The sequence below is a fragment of the Schistocerca gregaria genome, chromosome 3 (assembly GCF_023897955.1).
Source record: "Schistocerca gregaria isolate iqSchGreg1 chromosome 3, iqSchGreg1.2, whole genome shotgun sequence".
Lineage (NCBI taxonomy): Eukaryota > Metazoa > Arthropoda > Insecta > Orthoptera > Acrididae > Schistocerca > Schistocerca gregaria.
Genome location: NC_064922.1, coordinates 296282494 through 296309804, shown reverse-complemented (window position 1 = coordinate 296309804; position 27311 = coordinate 296282494). Strand labels below are relative to the sequence as shown.

At 40.3% G+C, this 27311-nt stretch overlaps 1 protein-coding gene across 1 annotated transcript in view; it reads left to right on the top strand.

Annotated features, from left to right (window-relative positions):
- The first annotated feature begins 2186 nt into the window (after window positions 1-2186).
- The window catches only part of LOC126354644 (U3 small nucleolar RNA-associated protein 4 homolog), a 70053-nt gene continuing 44928 nt past the window's right edge, over window positions 2187-27311 (top strand). Inside the window, exons 1-7 of the mRNA XM_050004413.1 lie at window positions 2187-2397; window positions 2483-2657; window positions 2743-2814; window positions 14673-14757; window positions 14973-15171; window positions 22010-22128; window positions 22277-22426. Of these exons, the coding sequence (XP_049860370.1) occupies window positions 2288-2397; window positions 2483-2657; window positions 2743-2814; window positions 14673-14757; window positions 14973-15171; window positions 22010-22128; window positions 22277-22426 (910 nt within the window). The 5' untranslated portion in view covers window positions 2187-2287. The remainder of the gene's footprint in view (window positions 2398-2482; window positions 2658-2742; window positions 2815-14672; window positions 14758-14972; window positions 15172-22009; window positions 22129-22276; window positions 22427-27311) is intronic.

Sequence of the window (27311 nt, the reverse complement as noted above, 5' to 3'; positions counted from 1 at the left end):
CTACGGACCCGCACACCGTTAGACCGTCTTCCGCTCACGCCCCAACATCGTGCAGCCCGCCTCCAGTGGTGTCGCGACAGGCGTGAATGGAGGGACGAACGGAGACGTGTCGTCTTCAGCGATGAGAGTCGCTTCTGCCTTGGTGCCAATGATGGTCGTATGCGTGTTTGGCGCCGTGCAGGTGAGCGCCACAATCAGGACTGCATACGACCGAGGCACACAGGGCCAACACCCGGCATCATGGTGTGGGGAGCGATCTCCTACACTGGCCGTACACCTCTGGTGATCGTCGAGGGGACACTGAATAGTGCACGGTACATCCAAACCGTCATCGAACCCATCGTTCTACCATTCCTAGACCGGCAAGGGAACTTGCTGTTCCAACAGGACAATGCACGTCCGCATGTATCCCGTGCCACCCAACGTGCTCTAGAAGGTGTAAGTCAACTACCCTGGCCAGCAACATCTCCGGATCTGTCCCCCATTGAGCATGTTTGGGACTGGATGAAGCGTCGTCTCACGCGGTCTGCACGTCCAGCACGAACGCTGGTCCAACTGAGGCGCCAGGTGGAAATGGCATGGCAAGCCGTTCCACAGGACTACATCCAGCACCTCTACGATCGTCTTCATGGGAGAATAGCAGCCTGCATTGCTGCGAAAGGTGGATATACACTGTACTAGTGCCGACATTGTGCATGCTCTGTTGCCTGTGTCTGTGTGCCTGTGGTTCTGTCAGTGTGATCATGTGATGTATCTGACCCCAGGAATGTGTCAATAAAGTTTCCCCTTCCTGGGACAATGAATTCACGGTGTTCTTATTTCAATTTCCAGGAGTGTATATATATATATATATATATATATATATATATATATATATATATATATATGTGTGTGTGTGTGTGTGTGTGTGTGTGTGTGTGTGTGTGTATTGTGTCATGTAAGATCATAGCACAGAACAGGACTGAGAGAAAATATGCTTGTAATTCCTGTTGCAGGCCAACATAATAAGAGCTATTTCTAATTGTAAACCAATCACAACTGAGCATTTAGGTTCAGTTATCTACATGGTAGTGCCACCTCAGTTTGATGAAATGTTATCTATCAGTAGCATCTATTACAGGATTTGCATACAGCTCTGGTTTAATATCCCTCAGTCGTTATTTGCATGGTTTTTGTCTTATAGATGAGTGAACAGATTTGCAAAAGACAAGTACATAACGTTTACTGTTATCTACAAAAGAAATATTAAATTGTGTTTTGTATGATGCATTTTCATCGGTCATAAAGCAGAAGATGTCCAGATACCACAAATTTGGTTTATATATTTCGTCGACCCCAGCCCCAAACGAATAGATTTCGTTAATTTGGTTAGCTATTTGCTGTAAACAGTGCGCTACGGTTTTTTTTATTAGTAATAGGTTCGGTCTACCTGTTTGCCATAGGATCAACCACCTTTAACTTTTTTTTGTGAGATAACTGTAAGCAGATGCCTACTTTTCTCACCGAGCGAGGTGGTTGAGTGGCTAGCACACTGAACTCGCATTTGGGAGGACTATCGTTCCAACCAGCGTTCGGCCATCCTGATTTAGGTTTACTGTGATTTTCCTAAATCGTTTCAGGCAAATGCCGCTGTGGCTCATTTGGAAGGGCACGACCGACTTCCTTACCAATTCTTCCCTCATCCGTTGGGACTGACGACCTCACTGTTTGGTCCACTCCCCCAAATCAACCAACCAACATCCTTATCTTGATTTCTGTATTCCTTGCTCTTAGCTTCCCACAACATGTTTGACTTATACACATTTCAGTAAGTTCAGCGATGAACTGTCTGGAGCAATAGCGTGTATCTGCATTTGCAAAGTTCACTCTACATACATAAACGGGAAACGCTGCAATACTGATTAAACAACTGAATCAAACATGTTTTGCACGACTGATTTGCGGTGATCTTCTATTCACTGGCTACGATTTGCCTGCGCAGGTGTAATCGGCGCCTGCAGTTTTGAGAAAGTTTCTCAAACTCTCTGACTTCTAGTTTTACTCCCATCTCGTATCTGCGCAAATCCAATCCACACGCAGCGTGCGGTTTGCGCAGATTGAGATGTGGGCAGAAACCTCGTTGCGCGACGACATACCTTCGATTCCAAAGAGGAGCGCCTTCGGGATTCACGCTTCCTTACCTTGATCCTCGTGTAATTACTTCGGTTCGGAATATCTTTGCACGAGGAACCATGTGGGCACGTTGTCGGTTTGTTTATATTTTGGTGTGGAAGTGAAACAGTCGGGAATGGAAAAGAATTTGTGTAAAGTGCATAACATCAGGTTCTATAATTTGGAGCCACGAGCCATACACTGCATTGCATATGAATCAAGCCACCGAAAACTTGCCGTATCCAGGTGTGTATCCCAAGTGACAGATAAATAAAGTGCTCACTTATTACATACTTAACATGTATATGTTATTACATACTTTATTTTGCAGAGCTGACAGCTCCTTAGAAATCTGGGATGTAAGTAATGCTCCCCACGTGGAACGTTTCATCCCTGGTGCATCGGATAGTTCTATAGAAGCACTTAGTTGGTGTGGAACGCGACTTTTCAGCACTGGCCTTCAGGGTGTTATTGTTGAGTATAATCTCATCAAACTTTCCCACAAGGTACGTGTTTTTCGTTTGATACAATTCAAGCTGAGTAGAATTGAAAAAAATATTTTCGTTCAACATTAAATTTCCTTTTTTTCAGTCAGTCACGCCGGTAACAGCAGGGTTTTCTGCCTGGTGTTTGGACATAAATAGGACTCATTCTTCCCTTGCAGTAAGTAATCATCTGCTGCTTTACAATAATACGGGCGTTCAGTTTGTTTCCCTTCCAGTCCTTTTTCTTGCAATATTGTATTACGTCTGTTAACTCATATGAAATCTGTACTCGCTGTAGACTACAATTACGTAGCCTTTCCACACTTATGATTGACTTTAAAAATCGTTTTTGCCAGAGGAGCCCCTTTTGTGTACGTTTTAACGATGTTTCACAGACATCAGAAATTTGCATTTTCGGAACAGAAACGTGTCATAAACTCGCAGATTGCTGCGTTGTGTCGTCATTTTGACCGGTTTTATGGTGTGCGAGTGAATTTGTTTTTATCTTAGGCTTATTATATGTTCATGATTTCGTGCTCTTTCTTCTACTTGCATACCATAGGCATAAAATAACCTCATTTGTTTATGTATAGTTTAGAGCACATGCTTGTCTGCATATTCAGTTTCTCCTGCCAATGAGATTTGTTAGTGGAAAAATTGATACTGGGAAACAGAAGAGCCGAATAAAACTCAATAACAGGCTTTTTAAGTGCAAAACTAGCTGAAATGCGATTTTTGACTGGCTTATATGTATGGACTCAGTTTTAACTAGTTATTTCTTCAAGGAATTGTAACCAAGTGCAGTGGTTAGAACACTGGACTCGCTTCAGTAGAATGACAGTTCAGACCCATCATGATTTAGATTTTCTGTGATTTCCCTAAATTGCTCCAGGCAAATGAGGGGAGGGGATGGTTCCTTTGAAAGGACACAGCCAGTTTCCTGCCCCATCCACACCAAATGCAAGCTTGTGGACTGGTAAGATAAGAACTGAGGAGCCCCTCTGCAGAATCAGTAAGGAGAAGAACGTGTGGAAAACTTTGACAAGAAGAAGGGACATGATAGAACATGTGTGTTATGAATCAAGTAATAACTTCAGTGGTACTAGAGCATGGAGAGTAAAGCCTCTAGGAGACAAATAATTGATGTTGGGTATAAGTGTACCTCTTGAGCTGAAGGAGAAAGCTTTTAACATACACTTCTGGCATCAACAGGTAATTTTGTTTGAGGTATACTCAATGTGAACCTTTCTGTGATTAAGACCCAAACTAATGTGCAACTTCAAGTTTTTCAGCTAAATTCACTGGTTCATTAGATTTCAGGGTTGCAGCCATAGAAACCCTGTGTCATCCATAGAATACTTTTGACATATAATGTTGAGCCACCTTCTGAGTGAACGGGCTGAATTTCAATATGCTCATCTGGAAGATAACCAAAAGGTGTACAACTAAAATATCAGTATAAAAAATGAATTTTCTGTAGCTGAAGGCCAAAAATCTATGGTAATGGATCAATATGGAAACTGTTATCTATGGAAAAGGATTAGTTTTTTTTTTTTTTTTTTTTACTGTCTTTTTGGTTATGTGAATTGTGTAGTATGTCATCAGGAAGTATTGCACTTCATGCAGTGCCAGCCAGAGTCACAGCAAGGTCACTTATGTAAGTTAAAAACAGAATGAGGTATGGCACCAGATCTTGAAACCACTCTCCCATTCTGAGTTTGGTTTTAATTTTGTTGTGCAGTTTGCCGTTGAGAACCTCTGTTTTCTCTCATGAAAGGAAGACTGCATCCATGCTAAGCAGATACCAGTACAGGTAAAAATGTAATGTTTTACCTTACGAAGTAGAATTTTATGATTCATACAATCATAGGTACTGTTGAGGTAAAATAATAGTTAAGTGCATTTACAGTGTCAGCTGCTGTTGTATTTCACACCAGTGTTATTCACAACTCGTGTGATGAATGATGGGAACTGAACATGAAGCATGAATTGGTTGTCAGTAGCAAATCAGAGTCCCCATTCATAATTTCCTATGGTTCATAAATGATGTTACTTAGTATTTTATTTTGTTAGATTAGAATGTAACCTCATTGTAATTTTCAGTCAAATCGGGAATAAGATATACAAATTGGTTATTGCAGTGACAAATGTATGTATCAGGGCACGCTACTCATCAGTCTGTTATGGCAATCATATTTTTGCGTTGAGATTTGTTGGCTTTGCCAACTCTCCAACAAAACTGTTACATTCCAACCCAATTTCAGCCTCAGGCTATGCTACAGGTCAGTTTGTCAGAACATCTGCTTTTCTTTCACTCGTGTTCGTTGGCTTCTCCAGCTGAATAAGATTATCAAAGTGCAGCATAACCAAGGCCTCTGGCATCACTACAGGCCAGTCTGTCAACACATCTAATTCTTTCCATTCATGATATGAATAAGAAAGTCAGCAACAAACCTTAAAATTCACGGTAATCATCTCTGTATTGGAAACAAATGTAATCAAATCAAATTTTCTGCTGAAAGAAAACATTAGGTACAGCGATTCTCTTTGTCTAACACATACTGTGGCTATACCAAAAGAAATAAACTGCCAATTTCAGCCCAGAATCCTGGAACGTATTCTCAGTTTGAATATAATAAAGGCTCTTGAGACTTTGGCACACAGATCAGTAGGGTTTTAGAAAGTGTTGCTCGTGCAGAACTCAGCTTGCCCTTTTCTCACATATCTTGTAAACTATGGATGGAGGGCAATAGGCAGATTTCATATTTCTAGGTTTCCGGAAAGTGTTTCACGTGCTATCCCATTGCAGGCTGTTAACAAAGGTACGAACATATGGAATAAGTTCAGAGATATATGGGTCACTTGGAAACTTCATAAGTAATAGTACACAGTATGTTGTCATTGACAGTGAGTGTTCGTTGGAGACGGGTATCGTCCGGGAAGTGTGATAGGACCGCTGTTGCTCTCTGCATAAATAAATGATTTGGCATGCATGGTGGGAACCAGTCTGCGGTTGGTTGGTGTTGATTCCATGGTGTTTGGTAAGTTGTCCTAGTTGAGTGACTGTAGAATGTTAAAAGTTAACATAAACAAAATTTATAGTTGGTGTGATGAATGGTAGCTAGCTGTAAATTTTAGAAAATGTAAGTTGACACAGATGAGTAGGAAGAACAAACCTGTGATGTTCAGGTACAGTATAATTAGTGTCCTGCTTGCTATAGTGAAGTCATTTAATATCTTGCTGTAAAGTTGCAAAGTGATATGAAATGGAACGAGCATTTGAGACCTGTAATAGGGAAGGGGAATGGTCAACTTAAGTTCATTGGGAGGATTTTAGCAAAGGGTTGTTCACCTGTAGAGGAGACCAAATGTAGGACACTAGTATCACCTATTCTTGAGTACTGATTGTTTGTTTGAGATCTTCACAAGGTGGGATTGGAGGAAGACATTGAAGCAATTCAGAGGCAGTCTGGTAGATTTATTAAAGGTAGGTTCAAACAATATGTAAGTCTTTTGAAAGTGCTTCAGGAGCTGAAATGGGGATCCAAGGAGGGAAAACAATATTCTTTTCAAGAAACACTATTGAGAAAATGTAGATAACGTGCATTTGAAACCGACTGCCAAGTGATTTTTCTCCTGCCAACAAAATTTACCCATAAGGACCACAAAGATAAGACACAGGAAATTAGGGCAGATACATAGGCGTATGGGCAGTCACTTTTCCCTTGCTCTATTTTCGAGTAGGACAGGAAAGGAAATGAGTAGTAGTTGTACAGGGTACACTCTGCCAACACACCATATGGTGGCTTGCAGAGAGTCTTCGTAGATGCAGATCCCATCATCTCTCCCCCCCCCCCCCCCCCTTCTCTCTCTCTCTCTCTCTCTCTCTCTCTCTCTCTCTCTCTCTCTCTCTCTCTCTCTCTCTCTCTCTCAGAACAATAAATATTTAATTCTCTGGTAGAAACACCATCATATGCAAGTGTTGGTGTCATAAGTACTTTCATAATCTGTTGGTGCTGTATAAAATATGTTTAACAAGAAGTGTAATGCATCATCTTTCTTTGTACTGTGTGTAAATTTGATACTTCTATGAAGTCATAATTATCAAGTTTTCCAGAAAATGATTTCAATATTATTCAACAGCTTTTATGTTGGAGCTCAGTTTTATTGTCTTGCTGTATTTATCTATGTAATGCTGTCCTGTTATTTCCCCCCCCCCCCCCCCCCCCCCTTGGGGTACATTTATTTTGTTTTTTAGATAGCAGTTGGTCAGTAGTCCTGTTCAAACAGAATATTGACATTGCTTTTTGGTTTTCTGTATCAGTGTTGATCTTGATTTACATTGTGTGGTTCGAGTGCAGTTTTTGGCCAGTTCAGGTTGGTTCACACTGATTTTGTGTGCCTCTTCTTTTTCCAACTGTTGTCATGTTTTTCTGTTTTTTTTTTGTATATTTTAGTATTTTCTTTGGTTTGTGGTTGTTATTTTAGTTTGTACCTATCCAGAAGCACCAATTATCCTTGATTCAATATTTATTATTAAGAATTGACACAATTCCATAATTGATGTTCATATTTTTGTGCCATGGGGATGAGTGATGTCATTGTCTCCATTGATTCAAACTCATTGGTCAAACTCAGTGGATGGTGTCGAAGGCTCTGATTTATCAGGCCTGACCTTTCATCCTCATTTGGGAAGTCCAAAGTCCAGAACACACTACACCATGTTTCGTATGAGGTTAAATAACTACTCACCAAATAGAAAAGCTGGAAAGCAATGTACAGACAGGCAAGTAATAGCTAAACATTTTGATAAAATTCTTCTTCAACCCCCCCCCCCCTCTCTCTCTCTCTCTCTCTCTCTCTCTCTCTCTCTCTCTCTCTCTCTCTCTCTCTCTCTCTCTCTCAGGAAACTTCCACAGCATTTTTCAAGGACCTCATTGGAATTTTGTGTGTTGTAATATGGGGTAAATAGGGTGGCCAGACAGAGATTTGAACCCCACTCCTCCAGAATTAGGGCCATTATCTTAACCATTCTACTACCTCAGTTGGTCATCTGTTTTGAACACAACAGTATGCCAATGACATATATAGACAGTAAGAAAATAATATTTATTAGTAAGATTGTGACCATAGAAGACACGTCTAGAACTCTTGCAAAGAGGACATGTTGCTGGAACATACATCAAGACACTCAGTTAAGAAACTGAGTAATCAGGGGAATTATGAAGGAAGAGAATTTTAGTGAATACCAAAAATTAAAATGTATTTCGTCCATTGAGTGTATTAGGTGTGCACATGGTCATGATAAAAGGAAGTGGAGCCTGTCTAACATTTGTGTGACTGATGACTGAAAACGGTTCGAAATATACATTTGTGATGTATCAGTCACTTTTGCTTTGCTTCCTATGTTGATTTCAGACGTACTCAGTGATTTTTCTGTATTATTGAGTATTCAGTTTCTCTAATGTTTATACACAGCCAACATGATTTACGCACACGTTGGCACAAAATAACAAAAAGTAGTGGTATTTTTTATGAGTATGATAATCTCAGAGCAGAGCTTTGTCTACATACATTATCACTGTATGTGAATCATTTTATTGAGGTGAAAGTGGAAGTATTGCAGTGCAAAAAGCAATTCAGAGTGCTAGAGGAAATTCTCCTACTGACATGATTTATAATTGAATTTCTTTGAAAATCTGGTTTCAAGATACTGAAACAATTTGTGTTGCACATTACGCTTGCCCCCTGATTATCATCTGTTGGAATTGCATACACATAACATCACCATTTAACCATGAAAATTACATGCACAGCTGTTTAAGGGGAGATGGAACACCCTATCCCGATAATTTTAAAATTAGTAACTTGGCTTCCCTGTATTTCAGGGACCACTGTAGCCATTGACCTGAAACTTTTACAGGATATTAAACTATATGTTCTGAGTCTACTGAAGTACAATAATTGCATTTCAGCCACTGCTTTCAGAAATACATTTTTTTAATTACACAGTTAAAATTTTGTTTACTTTTTTCTACATTACCCTAAATAATTTTAATTATTTATAACATTATGTTCTTCTTTTAGTTGAGTAGACTCACAATATGTACGTTGTTACTCTTTGAAAATTTGAATACTCTGCTTGAAGTGGTTTCTAAGATTTAGGGGAAAATGCGACAGAACATTTTCAGGAACAGCTTCTAATGTTTCATAAGACTGTAACTCACTTAATATAGGCTTAATTTTTTTAGGCACTCAGAAGCACCTTGCACATACTGTATATCATCCTCTTGATCTTTTTCCAAGTTTTTTCTTCTTTCTGGACTCCTTAGTGGCCAACTGTACTGCATACTATGCTTTATTAATGTGACCTTGTCCATCTGTTCAAGTTCTCTGATGCAGTTTTATCCAGGATTAATTCCCATATGCTGTAGCACTTCCACCCTACCAAGTTGTCATCATTTAAAGCAATAACAGCATCACTGACCCCCCCCCCCCCCTCCCCTCACTTTATTCTCTTCATTCCATCAAAAACATTTTTTGGTAATGGGATTTTGAATCTGTCTATGCAGACACTTCTTCAGTAATTCAGGATTTGCCAGGTCTGTAAATAGGTTTTATGATATCCATGATGGTATTTTTATGGCTGCACGAACTGCTTGAGTACTGGGCATTCTGGTAATTGCTCCATGAATCAGGTCCAGGAGGGCAAAGGTGGTGTGCTGCTTTTTCATCAAGTGACAGTCCGTGGCAGAAGGTAGCCCATTTTGGCTGCTTCATTTTCAACAAATCCTCAGTATTATTTCTTATGGCCATCCCATAATACTGCTGTAGTTCATCAGTCATTTTGTCTTACAGTCTGCCTCTTGAGGTTTTACTATCAGAAAGTTTCTTGTCTCTTGGACTTTGTTTCAATTTCCTCGACTTGGTGACCATCCTCTTCTGGTCATGACCAACACATTCCAGTTTTGTGATAATCTTCACATCATAAGGCTGAGCGGTTAGTACATTGTTACATGCTTTTGAGTCTCCCATCACCTAAGGACTTAGTGTAACACACTCCCTTTTCATTCACACATTCACTAAAGATTTCAATAACTGCAGAGGACTCCATACGGCCACTTGTTCCTTCATAATTTGTGTAACAGATATGCCCTTCTTCATTCCCTGATTTACAGTTATAACAATGTTTGGTTAAACTCTGGAACTATTACCTTTCCAGTGTCCACACTGGTCACTGTAGTGACAGAATTCTTAGAAATGTAGCTGCACTTCTGCCAAGTGCAGTCAAAAGTTACTGGTATGTCAGTCATACCATCATTTATTTCAAGAGCTTTGTTTCAGCATGCTTCATTCACTCAAATGCAACAGATTCCACAGCAGCTCCAATAAATCCTGCGTAATTGTCCATTTTACAAGGTGGGTGTGGCATATTCATCACACACACATTGTTTCTGCTGCAGTGTATCCTTTACTAATAGCTCTCAATCCATAAAATCACCTAACATTTGCTTCAAAATAATTATTTTTTCACTTATCAGAATTCCAAAATGAATGAGTATATTTACAACTGACACAATTAATGAAAAGTTTCCTGGCTAGACAATTTGATACCTCACTGTCTTCATGTAAACGAAGTGGCCCCCCACATATTTTACAACACACACACATTCACCCAACATCCTTGTTAGGATGTGTAAATCTATAAGAATACAACCTAACCTGCCATTTATATTACTTTCACTATAAGAAAACTGTGTACCACAATGTTTTATTTTAATCTTCTTAGCACTAATGGGTGTTACTCTAGGTACTAACGAGTTTGCCTGTATTTCATTGTCTATAACTTCACATGCCAAATACAATGTTTCCCTTTATTCGAAAATCTATTACCATGAAACCCATGTTAAAAAAAAACCACACACACACACTTCATTTTGGTGTAGAGCACTTGCCCACAAAAGGCAAAGGTCCCGAATCTCAGCCAAGCACAGCACACAGTTTTAATCTGCCAGGAAGTTTCATATCAGCGCTCACTCCACTGCAGAGTGAAAATCTCATTCTGGAAGCATTTACCAATCTATTCATTACTTTTCCTTGGAAAAACATTAGCTCTTCGACATATAATGTGTGTTTATACTATGAAATGATGTGATACTGTTTTTCACAGTTCTACCAATACAATCACGTAATATAACCTTTATAACACAGTAATCCATAGCCTTCTGTATAAAAAATTAGTGATTTTATTAGATCCTGACTAATGCATGTCAAAATTTTAACATTTTCAAAGTGTAGATTGTATTAAATAAAATACTATATATACAAAGCAGAACTTAATCATAGCTAACACTTGGTTCAAGAATCATGAAAGAAGGTTGTATACATGGAAGAACACTGGAGATACTAGAAGGTTTCAGATAGATTATATAATGGTAAGAGAGAGATTTAGGAACCAGATTTTAAATTGTAAGACATTTCCAGGGGCAGATGTGGACTCTCACCCAATCTATTGGTTATGAACTGTAGATTAAAACTGAAGAAACTGCAAAACGGTGGGAATTTCAGTATATGGGACATGGATAAACTGAAAAAACCAGAGGTTGTACAGAGTTTCAGGGAGAGCACTAGGGAACAATTGACAGGAATGGGGGAAAGGAACACAGTAGAAGAAGAATGGGTAGCTTTGAGGAATGAAATAGTAAAGGCAGCAGAGGATCAAGTAGGTAAAAAGACGAGGGCTAGTATAAATCCATGGGTAACAGAAGAGATACTGAATTTAATTGATGAAAGGTGAAAATACAAAAATGCAGTAAGTGAAGCAGGCAAAAAGGAATACAGACGTCTCAAAAATGAGATCGACAGGAAGTGCAAAATGGCTAAGCAGGTATGGCTAGAGGACAAATGTAAGGATGTAGAGGCTTATCTCATGAGGGGTAAGATAGATAATGCCTACAGGAAAATTAAAGAGACCTTTGTAGAAAAGAGAACCGAGTTCTAAGCAAAGAAGGGAAAACAGGTGGAAGGAGTACATAGAGGGTCTATACAGGGGCGATGTTCGTGAGGGCAATATTATGGAAATGAAAGAGGAGGAAGATGAAGATGAAATGGGGGAGATATGATAGTGCATGAAGATTTTGACAGAGCACTGAAAGACCTGAGTTGAAACAAGGCCCCGGGAGTAGACAACATTCCATTGGAACTACTGACGGCCTTGGGAGAGCCAGTCCTGACAAAACTCTACCATCTGGCGAGGAAGGTGTATGAGACAGGCGAAATTCCCTCAGACTTCAAGAAGAATATAATAATTCCAATCCCAAAGAAAGCAGGTCTTGACAGATGTGAAAATTACCGAGAGTATATACCTATCCTTTTTCCCCCTAAGGTAAGTCTTTCCGCTCCCGGGATTGGAATGACTCCTTACCCTCTTCCTTAAAACCCACATCCTTTCGCCTTTCCCTCTCCTTCCCTCTTTCCTGAAGAAGCAACCATTGGTTGCAAAAGCTAGAAATTTTGTGTGTTATTTTATTGAGCCTGTCTACCGGCGCTTTCCCGCTTGGTAAGTCTTGGAATCTTTGTTTTTAATATATTTTTCCCCTGTGGAAGTTTCTTTCTATTTTATTTACCGAACAATCAGTTTAATAAGTCACAGGTGCAAAATACTAACGTGAATTCTTTACAGACGAATGGAAAAACTGGTAGAAGCCAACCTTGGGGAAGAACAGTTTGGATTCCGTAGAAATGTTGGAACACGTGAGGCAACACTGACCTTGCGACTTATCTTAGAAGAAAGATTAAGGAAAGGCAAACCTACATTTCTAGCATTTGTAGACTTAGAGAAAGCTTTCAACAATGTTGACTGGACTACTCTTTTTCACATTCTGAAGGTGGCAGGGGTAAAATAGAGGGAGCGAAAGGCTATGTACAATTTGTACAGAAAGCAGATGGCAGTTATAAGAGTTGAGGGACATGAAAGGGAAGCAGTGGTTGGGAAGGGAGTGGGACAGGGTTGTAGCCTCTCCCCAATGCTATTCAATCTGTATGTTGAGCAAACAGTAAAGGAAACAAGAGAAAAGTTCGAAGTAGGTATTAAAATCCATGGAGAAGTAATAAGAACAGAGACAGCAAAGGACATGGAAGAGCAGTTGAATGGAATGGACAGTGTCTTGAAAGGAGGGTATAAGATGAACATCAACAAAAGCAAAACGAGGATAATGGAATGTAGTCAAATTAAGTAGGGTGATGCTGAGTGAATTAGATTAGGAAATGAGACACTTAAAGTAGTGAAGAAATTTTGCTATTTGGGGTGCAAAATAACTGATGTTGGTCGAAGTAGAGAGGATATAAAATGTAGACTGGCAATGGCAAGGAAAGCATTTCTGAAGAAGAGAAATTTGTTAGAATCGAGTATAGATTTAAGTGCCAGGAAGTCGTTTCTGAAAGTATTTGTATGGATTGTAGCCATTTATGGAAGTGAAACATGGACCATAAATAGTTTAGACAAGAAGAGAGTATAAGCTTTCAAAATTTGGTGCTACAGACGAATACTGAAGATTAGATGGGTAGATCACATAACTAATGAGGAGGTATTGAATAGAATTGGGGAAGAGGAGTTTGTGGCACAACATGACCAGAAGAAGGGATCAGTTGGTAGGACATGTTCTGAGGCATCAAGGGATCACCAATTTAGTACTGGAGGGCAGCGTGGAGGGTAAAAATCGTAGAGGGAGACCAAGAGATGAATACAGTAAGCAGATTCAGAAGGATGTAGGCTGCAGTAGGTACTGGGAGATGATGAAGGTTGCACAGGATAGAGTAGCAATGAGAGCTGCATCAAACCAGTCTCAGGACTGAAGACTACAACAAGAACAACATAATGAGATAAAAATCCAAAAATGTGAAAAGGATTTTTTTTCCATTTTAATACCCCGTAACAAACGGCTTCTGTTGCGAGATAGATACTGAAATGTTGGTACAAATGTATATGAAAGCAACGGTAGCACATTGAAAAGAGCTACTGTTTAGCAGATTGGCAGCATATCAATACTAACATTAAGCATTGTACATACGAGGTGGAATCCAAAATTTTCGGGACTGGTGCTACCATTTGGAAAGTTGGTGTAGTAGATCTTCGTACCACTAGGTGGTATCTGATCAGTCAGTGTGCGGAGTGGCTTTCAGCTGGGAGGGCGTGTTGTGTGTCCACAGTGATATCCGTAGTACTCTGTGTTTGGTTTGTGGTGACTTTACGATAGGTCCATGATCAGAACAGTGCGTGTGTATCAAATTCTGTGCGAATCTCGGGTGCTACAACGGCCCTTGCAATGATTCAGCAAGTGATTGGGGGACAGATCATGAGCTGGACACATGTGTTTGAGTGGCTGTCCAAGACTCAAAAAAGTGAGACAGGTGAAGAGCGAAGTGGAGAGCATGATCATTGTTTCCTTTGATACCAAGGGAATTGTGCACAAAGAATTCGTCCCACCCAACCAAACAGTGAATTCCGCGTACCACTGTGACATTTTGCGATGGCTCCATGAAAACGTGCTGCGACAATGTCCCAAACTTTGGCATCAAGGGAACTGTCTGCTGCATCATGACATCGCACCCTGTCACACATCCTTGCTCGCCAGGACGTTTTTGGCAAAAAACAACTTTGCGGTTGTACCCCACCCACTGTACTTGCACTTTTCCCAAAACTGAAACTCAAGGTAAAAGGCCGTCAGTTTGACACTCTAGAGAGGATTCAAGAAGCATCACTGGGCGGTGATAAAAACCCCCAAAGAACAGGACATCCAGAGAATGTTTGACCAGTGGCAGAAGTGCTGGGACTGGTGTGTACATGCTGATGGGAACTACTTCAAGGTTGATGGTGACTGTTAGCCCAAAGCTAAGGTTTTCAACAGATGGTAGCACCAGTCCCGAAAATTTTGGATAGCACCTCATATAAATCAGATTACACCAATTGCAAAAAGTAGTTCAGATAAAAGTTATTTTTCTCCCAACATTCTTTTAGCTAATACATCAATTTTCCAGGTTGGTACAGAAGATGGTTACATTAACATATTTTCCGTAACAGACGATGGACTGCAGTATGAAAAAGTTCTGGACAAACAGGAAGGTTTGTGATAAACTTTTATTGTGTAGTCACTTCTACACCATAGTTTTTATATTAGGGGGTATGGATTGTCATCTTTTCTGTTGAAACTTATTTCTTTGCAAATATACTATGTAGTAGTTATTCTTTCTTTGATGTACCATGAATGCATTATTTATTTTCCCTGTATTAAAATAGAGCAATTATAATGAGTAATTATTGTTAATTTGATTTGACAGGCCGCATATTGTGTCTTTCTTGGGATGCAACTGGAGATTTCATAGTGAGTGGCTCAAGTGATACAATACGCATCTGGAATGTGGATACTGGACATGCTATCCATAGGATGACAACAGGGCGCGCACAAACCAAAAAAGAAACTATTGTGTGGTGCTTAGCAGTAACTGATGATTTTACTGTAATTAGTGGTGACTCAAGGCAAGTCGTTATATTTTCAGAGTTGGTTGTAGATATTGAAGCATTCTATACCACATACATATATTACTTTTTAAAGCATGGAATTTGTTCAACAAAGGGTGAGATCTATTGTACAGCATTTCTTTTTCCTGCCTTTTTAAAAAATAACTGCCCAGTCATTCTTATTTAGGTCTTCTATGGTCTGTGCACTCCCTGCCCCCCCCCCCCCCCCCCCACACACACACACACACCCACACACACAAAAAATACCTTCCAGACAAAACCTTAGAAGGTTTCTTCCTTTAATAAAGCTGCACCAACCACATCAGTTTTTAGCCTTGTCCAGTTCAAGCTAGTGTTCTGTCTGCAATGACATCAGTGTATACTTCACTCATACTTTCTTCCTTCTGCCGCCAGACCTGGCAAGAAATTTGTGGTATTTAAAACTTGCTATCCATATAAATCACAAAGCTATGTTTATTGATATATGTATAATTCTCAAACTTGTAAATGAGAAATAGAAGGTGTTAGCTGTACTGAGGCATATGATGAACTATTGGGCACAAAACAGGGAATAGTTTATCTATTTTGTTGAAATTACATTCATGAACGTCCCTTCTAAAAGTTAGTTATGGACATTTCCCAAAAATTACTTGATTCTAACATTGCTGTTTCTCACTGTGGTTACGTATTTGTATCACCCTTTGTGACAGCTAACAGTAGTAACCTTAATGTGTCTGTATGGGATTTGTCGACATTAGGATTGAACTAAATATTGTTGTTGTTGTTGTTGTTGTTGTGGTTTTCAGTCCTGAGACTGGTTTGATGCAGCTCTCCATGCTACTCTATCCTGTGCAAGCTTCTTCATCTCCCAGTACCTACTGCAACCTACGTCCTTCTGAATCTGCTTACTGTATTCATCTCTTGGTCTCCCTCTACGATTTTTACCCTCCACAGTGCCCTACAATACTAAATTGGTGATCCCTTGATGCCTCAGAACATGTCCAACCAACCGATCCCTTCTTCTGATCAAGTTGTGCCACAAACTTCTCTTCTCCCCAATCCTATTCAATACTTCCTCATTAGTTATGTGATCTACCCATTTCATCTTCAGCATTCTTCTGTAGCACCACATTTCGAAAGCTTCTATTCTCTTCTTGTCCAAACTATTTATCGTCCATGTTTCACTTCCATACATGGCTACACTCCATACAAATACTTTCAGAAATGTCTTCCTGACACTTAAATCTATACTCGATGTTAACAAATTTCTCTTTTTCGGAAACGCTTTCCTTGCCATTGCCAGTCTACATTTTATATCCTCTCTACTTCGACCATCATCAGTTATTTTGCTCCCCAAATAGCAAAACTCCTTTACTACTTTAAGTGTCTCATTTCCTAATCTAATTCCCTCAGCATCACCCGACTTAATTCGACTACATTCCGTTATCCTCGTTTTGCTTTTGTTGTTGTTCATTTTATATCCTCCTTTCAAGACACTATCCATTCCGTTCAACTGCTCTTCCAAGTTCTTTGCTGTCTCTGACAGAATTACAATGTCATCGGTGAATCTCAAAGTTTTTATTTCTTCTCCATGGATTTTAATACCTACTCCAAATGTTTATTTTGTTTCCTTTACTGCTTGCTCAATATACAGATTGAATAACATCGATGAGAGGCTACAACCCTGTCTCACTCCCTTCCCAACCACTGCTTCCCTTTCATGCCACTCGACTCTTATAACTGCCATCTCGTTTCTGTACAAATTGTAAATAGTCTTTCGCTCCCTGTATTTTACTCCTGCCACGTTTAGAATTTGAAAGAGGGTATTCCAATCAACATTGTCAAAAGCTTTCTCTAAGTCTACAAATGCCAGAAAGGTAGGTTTGCCTTTCCTTAATCTTTCTTCTAAGGTAAATCGTAGGGTCAGTATTGCCTCATGTGTTCCAACATTTCTACGGAAGCCAAACTGATCTTCCCCGAGGTCAGCTTCTACTAGTTTTTCCATTCGTCTGTAAAGAATTCGTGTTAGTATTTTGCAGCTGTGACTTATTAAACTGATAGTTCGGTAATTTTCACAACTGTCAACACCTGCTTTCTTTGGGATTGGAATTATTATATTCTTCTTGAAGTCTGAGGGTATTTCGCCTGTCTCATACATCTTGCTCACCAGATGGTAGAGTTTTGTAAGGCCTGGCTCTCCCGAGGCCGTCAGTAGTTCCAATGGAATGTTGTCTACTCCGGGGGCCTTGTTTCAACTCAGGTCTTTCAGTGCTCTGTCAAACTCTACACGCAGTATCGTATCTCCCATTTCATCTTCATCCTCTTCCAATTCCATAATATTGTTCTCAAGTATATCGCCCTTGTATAGACCCTCTATATACTCCTTCCACCCTTCTGCTTTATCTTCTTTGCTTAGAACTGGGTTTCCATTCGAGCTCTTGATGTTCATACAAGTGGTTCTCCTATCTCCAAAGGTCTCTTTAATTTTCCTGTAGGCAGTATCTATCTTACCCCTAGTGAGATGAGCCTCTACATCCTTACATTTGTCCTCTAGCCATCCCTGCTTAGCCATTTTGCACTTCCTGTTGATCTCATTTGTGAGACGTCTGTATTCCTTTTTGCCTACTTCATTTACTGCATTTTTATATTTTCTCCTTTCATCAATTAAATTCAATATTTCTTCTGTCACCCAAGGATTTCTACTAACCCTCGTCTTTTTACCTACTTGATCCTCTGCTGCCTTCACTACTTCATCCCTCAAAGCTAACCATTCTTCTTCTACTATATTTCTTTCCCCTATTCCTGTCAATTGCTCCCTTATGCTCTCCCTGAAACTCTGTACAACCTCTGGTTCTTTCAGTTTATGCAGGTCCCGTCTCCTTAAATTCCCACCTTTTTGCAGTTTCTTCAGTTTTAATCTACAGGTCATAACCAATAGATTGTGGTCAGAGTCCACATCTGCCCCTGGAAATGTCTTACAATTTAAAACCTGGTTCCTAAATCTCTGTCTAACCATTATATAATCTGTCTGATACCTTTTAGTATCTCCAGGGTTCTTCCATGTATACAGCCTTCTTTTATGATTCTTGAACCAAGTGTTAGCTATGATTAAGTTGTGCTCTGTGCAAAATTCTACCAGGCGGCTTCCTCTTTTATTTCTTTGCCCTAGTCCATATTCACCTACTACGTTTCCTTCTCTCACTTTCCCTACTACCGAATTCCAGTCACTCATGACTATTAAATTTTCATCTCCCTTCACTATCTGAATAATTTCTTTTATTTGATCATACATTTCTTCAATTTCTTCGTCATCTGCAGAGCTAGTTGGCATATAAACTTGTACTACTGTAGTAGGTGTGGGCTTCGTATCTATCTTTGCCACAATAATGCGTTCACTATGCTGTTTGTAGTAGCTTACCCGCATTCCTATTTTCCTATTCATTATTAAAGCTACTCCTGCATTACCCCTATTTGATTTTGTGTTTATAACCCTGTAGTCACCTGACCAGAAGTTTTGTTCCTCCTGCCACCGAACTTCACTAATTCCCACTATATCTAACTTTAACCTATCCATTTCCCTTTTTAAATTTTCTAACCTACTTGCCCGATTAAGGGATCTGACATTCCACGCTCCGATCAGTAGAACGCCAGTTTTCTTTCTCCTGATAACGACATCCTCTTGAGTAGTCCCCGCCCGGAGATCCGAATGGGGGACTATTTTACCTCTGGAATATTTTACCCAAGAGGACGCCATCATCATTTAATCATACAGTAAAGCTGCATGCCCTTGGGAAAAATTACGGCTGTAGTTTCCCCTTGCTTTCAGCCGTTCACAGTAAGGCTGTTTTGGTAGTGTTACAAGGCCAGATCAGTCTATCATCCAGACTGTTGCCCCTGCAACTACTGAAAAGGCTGCTGCCCCTCTTCAGGAACTACACGTTTGTCTGGCCTCTCAACAGATACTCCTCCGTTGTGGTTGCACCTACGGTACGGCTATCTGTAGCGCTGAGGCACGCAAGCCTCCCCACCAACGGCAAGGTCCATGGTTCATGGGGGGTGGGAACTAAATATATTCAGTGTAAAAGGAAATGCTGGTAGAAAGCAAAAGGTGGTGGAATTAATATTTGCATAAATGTATCCTGACAGGTTACTAGTAAAGACCAAGGAAAAGAGAAGTATGACAGGCAATAATAGTGTAAAATGGGAAGTAAAACAGAAATGCACTACACTTTATTATTGACTGGCTGTGCCCCTTAGTGTGGCCTGTGCTTAAACAGCTATTTAGAAAAAAAGAATACCTGGGTATGGATCTGTTTAAGTCCTCTATTAGCCTTTCTCCTCTTTCCCACACTCTGTCCATCTCATTCTCCCCCCTTCTTTCTCCACATTATTACTCTGCCCAGTAGAAAGCCACTGGTTCTTACCCCCACACAATTTCTGTCCAGATCATACCTATTTTGTTTACCAAATTTGGTTGAAATCATTCCAGGATGAGCTTTTTACCCTTGACTTTGTCCGCATATGCACTTATCAAATATATTTCACATTTTTTTGCACACACATCTCACTTATACTGAATTTCACCCTGCAGTTTTATTTTCACGTACTAAGTATTTATAATGTGGTATCTCCTGATCTGTGTGTCATAAAATGATATAATTTTGCAGGCATGTGCAGTGGTATATGTATCTACAGTCCGTGAATCATTTGGGAATGCAGTTAGTAGCAAAGAAGTAATTAATTGAAATGCCATACTTGATGTGACAGTTTTTGTACTTCTAGGTCTTTATGACATCAAGTCTTCTGAACTACGTGCTATCCAATGGTATAATTTTGCCGATATATTCAGTGGTATATGTTGAAACTGTCTGCCAAATGTTGTGGAAACATTTTGTAGTAAAGAAGTAATAAAGTAAACATCATGCTTCATGCTGCAGTCTTACTGCATCAACAGAGAAAATGTAGTAAGCGGTAAACTTTTTCTCCTTTCGTCATTTTGTGGGAATTATCAGCGAGAAAATTTCACTGATGTTTGATATTATTTGTAAACTTCATTGCAAGTCACTAAGTACTATCATTCTCTAATACTGGATGAATAAAATATGGGTAACCAGGCATTGAGATCTACCTTACTTTTTCACCCTCATTCCTTTGGTAGGAAGGTGTATATAAGATTGCCTGTGTGTTAATTAATACCTCCATTCCAAATTTCAATCAAATCCATCCTGCCATTTCAGTCTGAAGGAGTAACAAACTTACTATTACACAGACACCTCTCATCTGTTACATTTTCAGATGCTAAGTTTGATTTGTTTGCAGATGATACAAACACTTTAATAAGTAGCAGTCAAATATATATTTAGAAATGGCTGCTAATCAAATTTTCACTGGCATTAATAAATGGTTTAAAGGTAATTCACTGTTATTAAGCTTGACCCACTATATCCAGTTCAGAACCTTTAAGAGATTTCCTCATTATTATTTGCCAACATGTGTATAACGTATGAAGACAGGCAGATCAAAGAGATTGACAGTGTTAAATTTCTGGGATTACAACTCAATAAAATTCAATTTGGAAGGGCATACCACAGAATTGCTGAAGTGCCTAAACAAATCTGCATTTGCAGTGAAAACTATGTTAGATGTAAGAGATATAAATATAAAACCACTTGCTTACTTTGCTTCCTTTCATTCCATTATGTCATATGGGATCACATTCTGGGATAACTCATCAAATCGAGCTAAAGATTTTAGCGTGCAAAAGCATGTAATAAGAATTGTTTTTGGTGTAAATTCAAGAAGATCTTTGGAAACCTGTTCAAGGAACTTTGTGTTCCAACCACTGCTTCTCAGTATATTTATTCCTTGATAAAATTTGTTACAATTAATTAGAACAATCAATATAAAGACCTCAAATCAGTTACCTTGGTCCAAAGAGGGGTCCAGTATTCAGGAACACACATTTTCAATAAAATGCCAGCTACCATTAAAAACTTGGTTTCAGATAAAGCACCGTTTAAACAGTGTTTGAAAGACTTTTTGATAGGCAACTCCTATTCTATAGATGAATATCTTAACAGGGACTGTTAGACCAGCTTAAGTAAAAATGTCTGTTATATTTCAGTTTTGATAGCATTGGGCCACAACAATCAAGACTAGGTATTTTGTGGATGTTCACTTTATTACAAATGCATAACTGTGTTTCATTTTGATGGTGTATTAATTCTGTAAATATTAGTAGATCCAGTTTACTGTAATGTATTCACCTATTTTTACTGTCTGCTGACAAATGATCAGAGTGGTAAGTATTTCATTCAGATGATTTATGTTCTTTATTTTATACTTTCTGACGTATTCTACATCTAGAAGAATCATCTCATTTTTGGGTCAATGGCACAAAAACTGAATTTACTATCTCTCTCTCTCTCTCTCTCTCTCTCTCTCTCTCTCTCTCACACACACACACACTCTCTCTCTCTCTCTCTCTCTCTCTCTCTCTCTCTCTCTCTCTCTCTCTCTCTCTCTCTCTCTTTCTTATTTATAATACTGTATATATATGAGATTTTGTCTGCTTATATGTGCCAGTGTACGGCTGAGTAGCTCCAGAAAGTTCAAAGAAGAAAAAGAAAAAAATAGGTTTACACAAAATATCTTTTCTTTTGCACGGTTAAGCAAATATAGGTAAGACCGAACAGGTGGCAGGTCTGTTGTGTGGTAAATGTTCTGAGATGCTTACCGGCAACATTCACATGATTCATTAATTTTAATCATATAGAACCGTGGTGAATGAGTAGAGAAAATATCCATAACACTATGAAATTATGTGAATATTACATCTATGGCTTCTTCATTTCAGGGGTCAGGTGTGCTTTTGGGATGGCAACATGGGTGTTTTGTCGGAAAGTCACGAGAGTCACATGGCAGACATTTTTTGTTTGTGTCTTTCGAGAGATCAAACAAACATTTATTGTGCTGGTTAGTGCAAAAATTAAATCATTACTTCTGTAAATGGAATCTGTCTTGTACTTTTGCATTAATTATAAGAATCTTTAGTGCACTGAATGGTGCGTGTCAAATTGTGTATCAGTTCTTATTGTGTATTACATATCTAATTTTCATACAGGGATGGATCCAATCATTGCCAATTACGTTAATGTAAAAATCAAGGGCCAGGGCCGAAAAAGTCGCTGGGTAAAATCAGTACAACGTCGTATTCATGACCACGATGTCAGAGCATTAGCTCTGGATGAGAATGGTCACTTATTCTCAGGAGGTAAGTTTTTTTCTGAAAGTGAGGTTAAGCATTTAATGGACATATATTGAATAATAACTTAAGCTACTGTGTGCTTTTGACTGTCTCAACTGCTTATTTGTTACCCTACTTTTTCTCTGTGCCCCTTTGTCACACCTTAGCTCCACCTCCTCTTTTCTCATACTTGAAGAAAGGAATATCATTGGGATGGTGCCTTTCAAAAGAACAGGGCCTTTTTCCTTCCCTGCCTTTGTGTCCCATTTGTAATACCCTTGTTATTGACAGGACATTAATAGGGTGGGAAACAAGAATGGGGAGGAGATGATGACATGGGGATGGAGGATGTGGGAACAGTAGTTCACCATAGGTTGAGACTGGGATAATTTGAGAGCAGAGAATGTGTTCTAAGGAGAAAAGTTGGTAGTGGATGGGAGAATCCTGATGGTCTGGGTTGTGAAACAGCCACTGAAATCAAACACGTTACGTTCAGCTGCATGTTTTGCCACAGGGTGTCCTACTTTGCTCTTGGCCAGTTTGGCAATGGCTGTTCATGCCACAGGGTGGCTGACATTGCTCTTGGCAACACCTTGGCAGTGGGTGTTCATCCCCATGGACAGCTGGTAGTCATACCAGTATAAAAAGCTGTACAGTGATTGCAGCAGAGCCAGTAAATAACATTGCTGCTTTCACAAGTGGCCAGGCCTCTGATAAACCTATGACAGGACTGAGATAGGAAGTGCTGGGCAAGTGGATTGGGCAGGTCTTGCACATGGGTGAGGGGTTGGGAGTGGTGTACAGATGGATTAGGATGTTGCAGAGGTTGGGTGGTTGCCAGAGCACCACTTTATGAAGAGTACAAAGGGGTCGGATGTCCCTCATTTCAGAGCGTGATGGTAGGTAATCAAAGCCCTGGCAAAGGCTATGGTTCAGTGGTTCTAGTCCAGGGTGGTACTGGGTGATGAAGGGAGCATTCCATTGTGGCTGGTTCTTGGGGCTGGTGGGAGGATTGGGCCTGTGAGGGGAAATGACATGGGAGATCTGTTTGTGGAATAGGTCTGTGAAGGCCTTGGTGAGACTCTTGGCATACTGAGTAAGGGAGTTCTTGTCACTGCAGATATGCCGTCCCTGGGGGTCAGGCAGTGTGGGTGGGATTTTTTTGGTCTGAAAGGGATGACCTGTCGAAATGTAGGTGGTGTTGGTGTTTGGTGGGTTTAATGTGGACATAGGTGCGGATGGAGCCACCATAGAGGAAAACGTCTACATCTAGGGAGGTGACACACTGGATTCAGGAGGACCAGGTGGAGCAGATGGGAGTGAAGGTGTTGAGGTTTTGAAGGAGTGAAGATGGCATGTCTTGGCCCTGAGTCTAGATCGTGAATATACCATCAGTGAACCTGAACCAAACTAGGGGTTTGGCATTTGGGATGTTAGGAGGCTCTTCCGTAGATGGCCCATAAGCACGTTGGCATAGGAAGGTGCCCTGCGAGTGCCAATGGCTGTGCCATGGATTGTTTGTATACCCTCCCATTAAAGGAGCATTCTGTAGATGGCCTATAAGCAGGTTGGCATAGGAAGGTGCCCTGCGAGTGCCAATGGCTGTGCCATGGATTGTTTGTATACCCTCCCATCAAAGGAGAAGTAGTTCTAGGCTATGTTAAAGTTAGTAAGGTGTATGACGAATGAGGTAGTTAGTTTGGAGTGTGAAAGATGCTGGGAAAGATAGTGTTCAATAGTGCTAACACTATGTGCATGAGGGACATCGGTGTTTAGGGAGGTGGTGTTAATAGTGATGAATAAGGATCCAAGGGGTAAAGGGATGGGGATGGTGGAGAGTCAGTGAAGAAAGTGATTGGTGTCTTTGATGTTGGAGACTGGATTACGGGCAATTGGTTGGAAGTGTTGGTCAATGAGGGTTGAAATTCTTTCTGTAGGGGTACAACAGCAAGCCACAATGGGGCATCCAGGCTTGGGTTTGTGATTCTGGGGAGCATGCATTAGGTGGGTGTGCTGAGTGTCATAGGGGTCAGGAGGGAAATGGATTTGGGGGAAAGGTTCTAACAAGGGCCTAAGGCTTTAAGCTGGGATTGGAGGTTGTGTTGGGCTTCCGGGAAGGGATCACTCTGCCAGAGTTTATAGGTGGAGAGGTCAGACAATTGCTGGAGGCTTTCTGCCTGGTAGTCACTGCGATTCAAAACGATGATGGTGCAACATTTGTCTGTAGATAGGATGATTAGGTCAGGATTTGTTTTGAGCAGCCATGTTATTTCCAGCTCTGCTGCAGTCTTTGCACAGCTTTTTATGTTGATATTACTACCAACCAGCTGTCCACCAGGATGATTGGCCACTGCTAGACTGTGGTCAAAATAAAGTAGGCCACCTTGTGGCACAACATGCAGCCAAATATAACATGCTCGATTTCAATGACTGTTTCACTACCCTAACCATCTGGATCCTCTCCTCTACCACCACATTTTCTGAACTGTGCAGATGGCAGTTATTCTTAAAACATTCTCTCCACTCCGTAGTTATCCTAGCATCAACCTACAGTATCATACTGTCCCTACACCTAACAGTTTCCACCCCCTCTGTCCTATAATCTCCTCCCAGTTCTCGTCTCCCACCCTGTTCGTTTGCTGCCCTCATGTATCTCTGCTCCTCGCCTTTTTCATTCCTTTTTTTCCCCCTCTCCCTGTCCCATAAACTCCTGATGCTACACCTGTTGGCATTCTAGTCCCTGCACACTCTGCTAGTCAGTATCCCTCTCTCCGCCCACCCATACATTACTATCCTGTCCCCTTCCTCACCCCCTCCAGACTGCAGCTTCCATCCCACATGACAGTTGCATTCTGGCCTGAGCTGCTGGAGTTGGCAGTTGTGTGTGTAAGGTGCACTTGCTTTGAGTATGAATGGCGCATTTGTCCTCTGCTGATGAAGACTGTGGATGAAAGATGTGTGTAAGTGTCTTTTTAATTGTGCCTGTCTGCAACTTAACATGTCATCTTTACAGTAAGTAGCAGTCTGTCTTTTCCTACATTGTTTATATTATATTTTCAAGCATAGATTATCTTCATTGTTATAATAGATTAGTTATTTCATGAAGAACACTGTCTCCCCTGTTTTTAATGCATCCATACTTCTTTCTGTAATCTAACAGTGAATGTTTATATCATGTTTTATGTTTCCAAGGAAGTAAAATTAATTTTATTTGTTGTTGATTGATGTATGGCAGACTTCCCCCACTTGAAAATGAGGCCATATATGCCAAAGCTCTGTTATGTTTCAAGTGTCAGTGATATGAGCTACACAACACTTCCATATAATGGACAGACATTGTGTGGCAAATGTGATGTGCATGGAAGCTTATAGAGCAGGAGTCACTGGCTGATTTCCTGAATTATATATCAAGTTCTCCAGGGATCATGTCCCGTGGAATCAAAATTGCAAAACATTTCAGGAGGAAAAGAAGATGCAGGGGATTAGTCACCAAGTGTGTGTCATATGTTGAGGAGAAAAAAATTACACCAGTCAGTGCAGCCACCAATTGCTTCAGTAGTTTAGATGCCAATTACCAAAGCCAGCATATCTGTTCAGATGCAGATCGGCATCATTAAGTACAAATGTGTGCTCAAGCACATGTTGTTGCAAGTAAACAATTATGCTATTGCCGGTAATAAGAAAATAAGATGAATAGTGTACTAAGTGCACATGAAAGCAAGCTCCACAACAACAAAAGAATGTTAGAAAGCCTAGTAAGCATCACAGTGGAATTAAAATAAACAGAAGTGGAAGAGAATGAACTCTCAGACCATTTCACATTTGTTTTAACTGATAAGTCTGCAAATGACCTGTTCTGACTATGGAGCCAAACAATGAAAAGTCTGTGATGGAAATGTGGGAATGTGTGTGTTTGATTTTGTCTATCTTTGCTGAATAACTTAGTCTAGTAGCTGATAATATCTAGCAGTCCCTTTTTCATTGTGTCTCTGTGCCACTCGGTATCTCCTCTGGATTGGAATATGAAGTCTGCCAGGTGAAACCAGTCAGTCCCTCATCTAAACCCTCAATTGCCACGTGTCTACAATGTTAGCACCAAGTTAAAGATCGTCGTAGGAAAATCACACCTACAAAGCTACTCTCGTACAGTAGTGCAGTGTGAATGGGTTCAGGAGACACATGTAGGTGCTCAAACTATTAGCACAGGGAAGGCCTTTGTGTTTATGTCTTGACATGACTCATCTTGAAGTTACTGATAACCCTGTACTAAGAAGATACAGCCACTATCGTAAGGATACCCTCACACGGGGAGGTCTAATGGCCGGTGTGCCAATATTTGTTTGTGGCAAATGCCACTCCTTGCATCTTCTCCTCAACATTAATTTGCAAGCAGGTGCTGCTGTAGTGCATCTGACATACAGCATGTCACTTACTCCCATATACTTGCCCACTAATGAAGATACATTCCTAGTTCTAGTCTATTAAAGACCTTACTGCACAGTTTACCATCTGTTCCTCTTCTGTGGGGAAACTTCGATGCATGTAATGTGTTGTTGGGATCTCCCAAGTACTGTCACTGAGGATGAGCTGTTGAGGTGCTGTGTCATCTGAACTAGACAAAGCCAGGGCAAAAGCACCACAGGCACAAAGATAAGAGCTGGTGCCAGTGCCATAGAGATTCACCACTTGTACGAGTCCCATCACCGTCAAGGGTGGCGCCAAGGAGGAAGATATCGACTTTGCCTCGACCAATTGTGGCCGTGTGCAACCTGCCAATGATCAGACGACAATGGACAGAAGTCTACTTGGAAGATAGAAGAGCAGCTCTCGCCCACTTGGTTATAGATCATTGACCTGGGCTGTCATACACAGGAATGTTGTTTAGTGAACAGTTAGAACTAAACAGACAGTA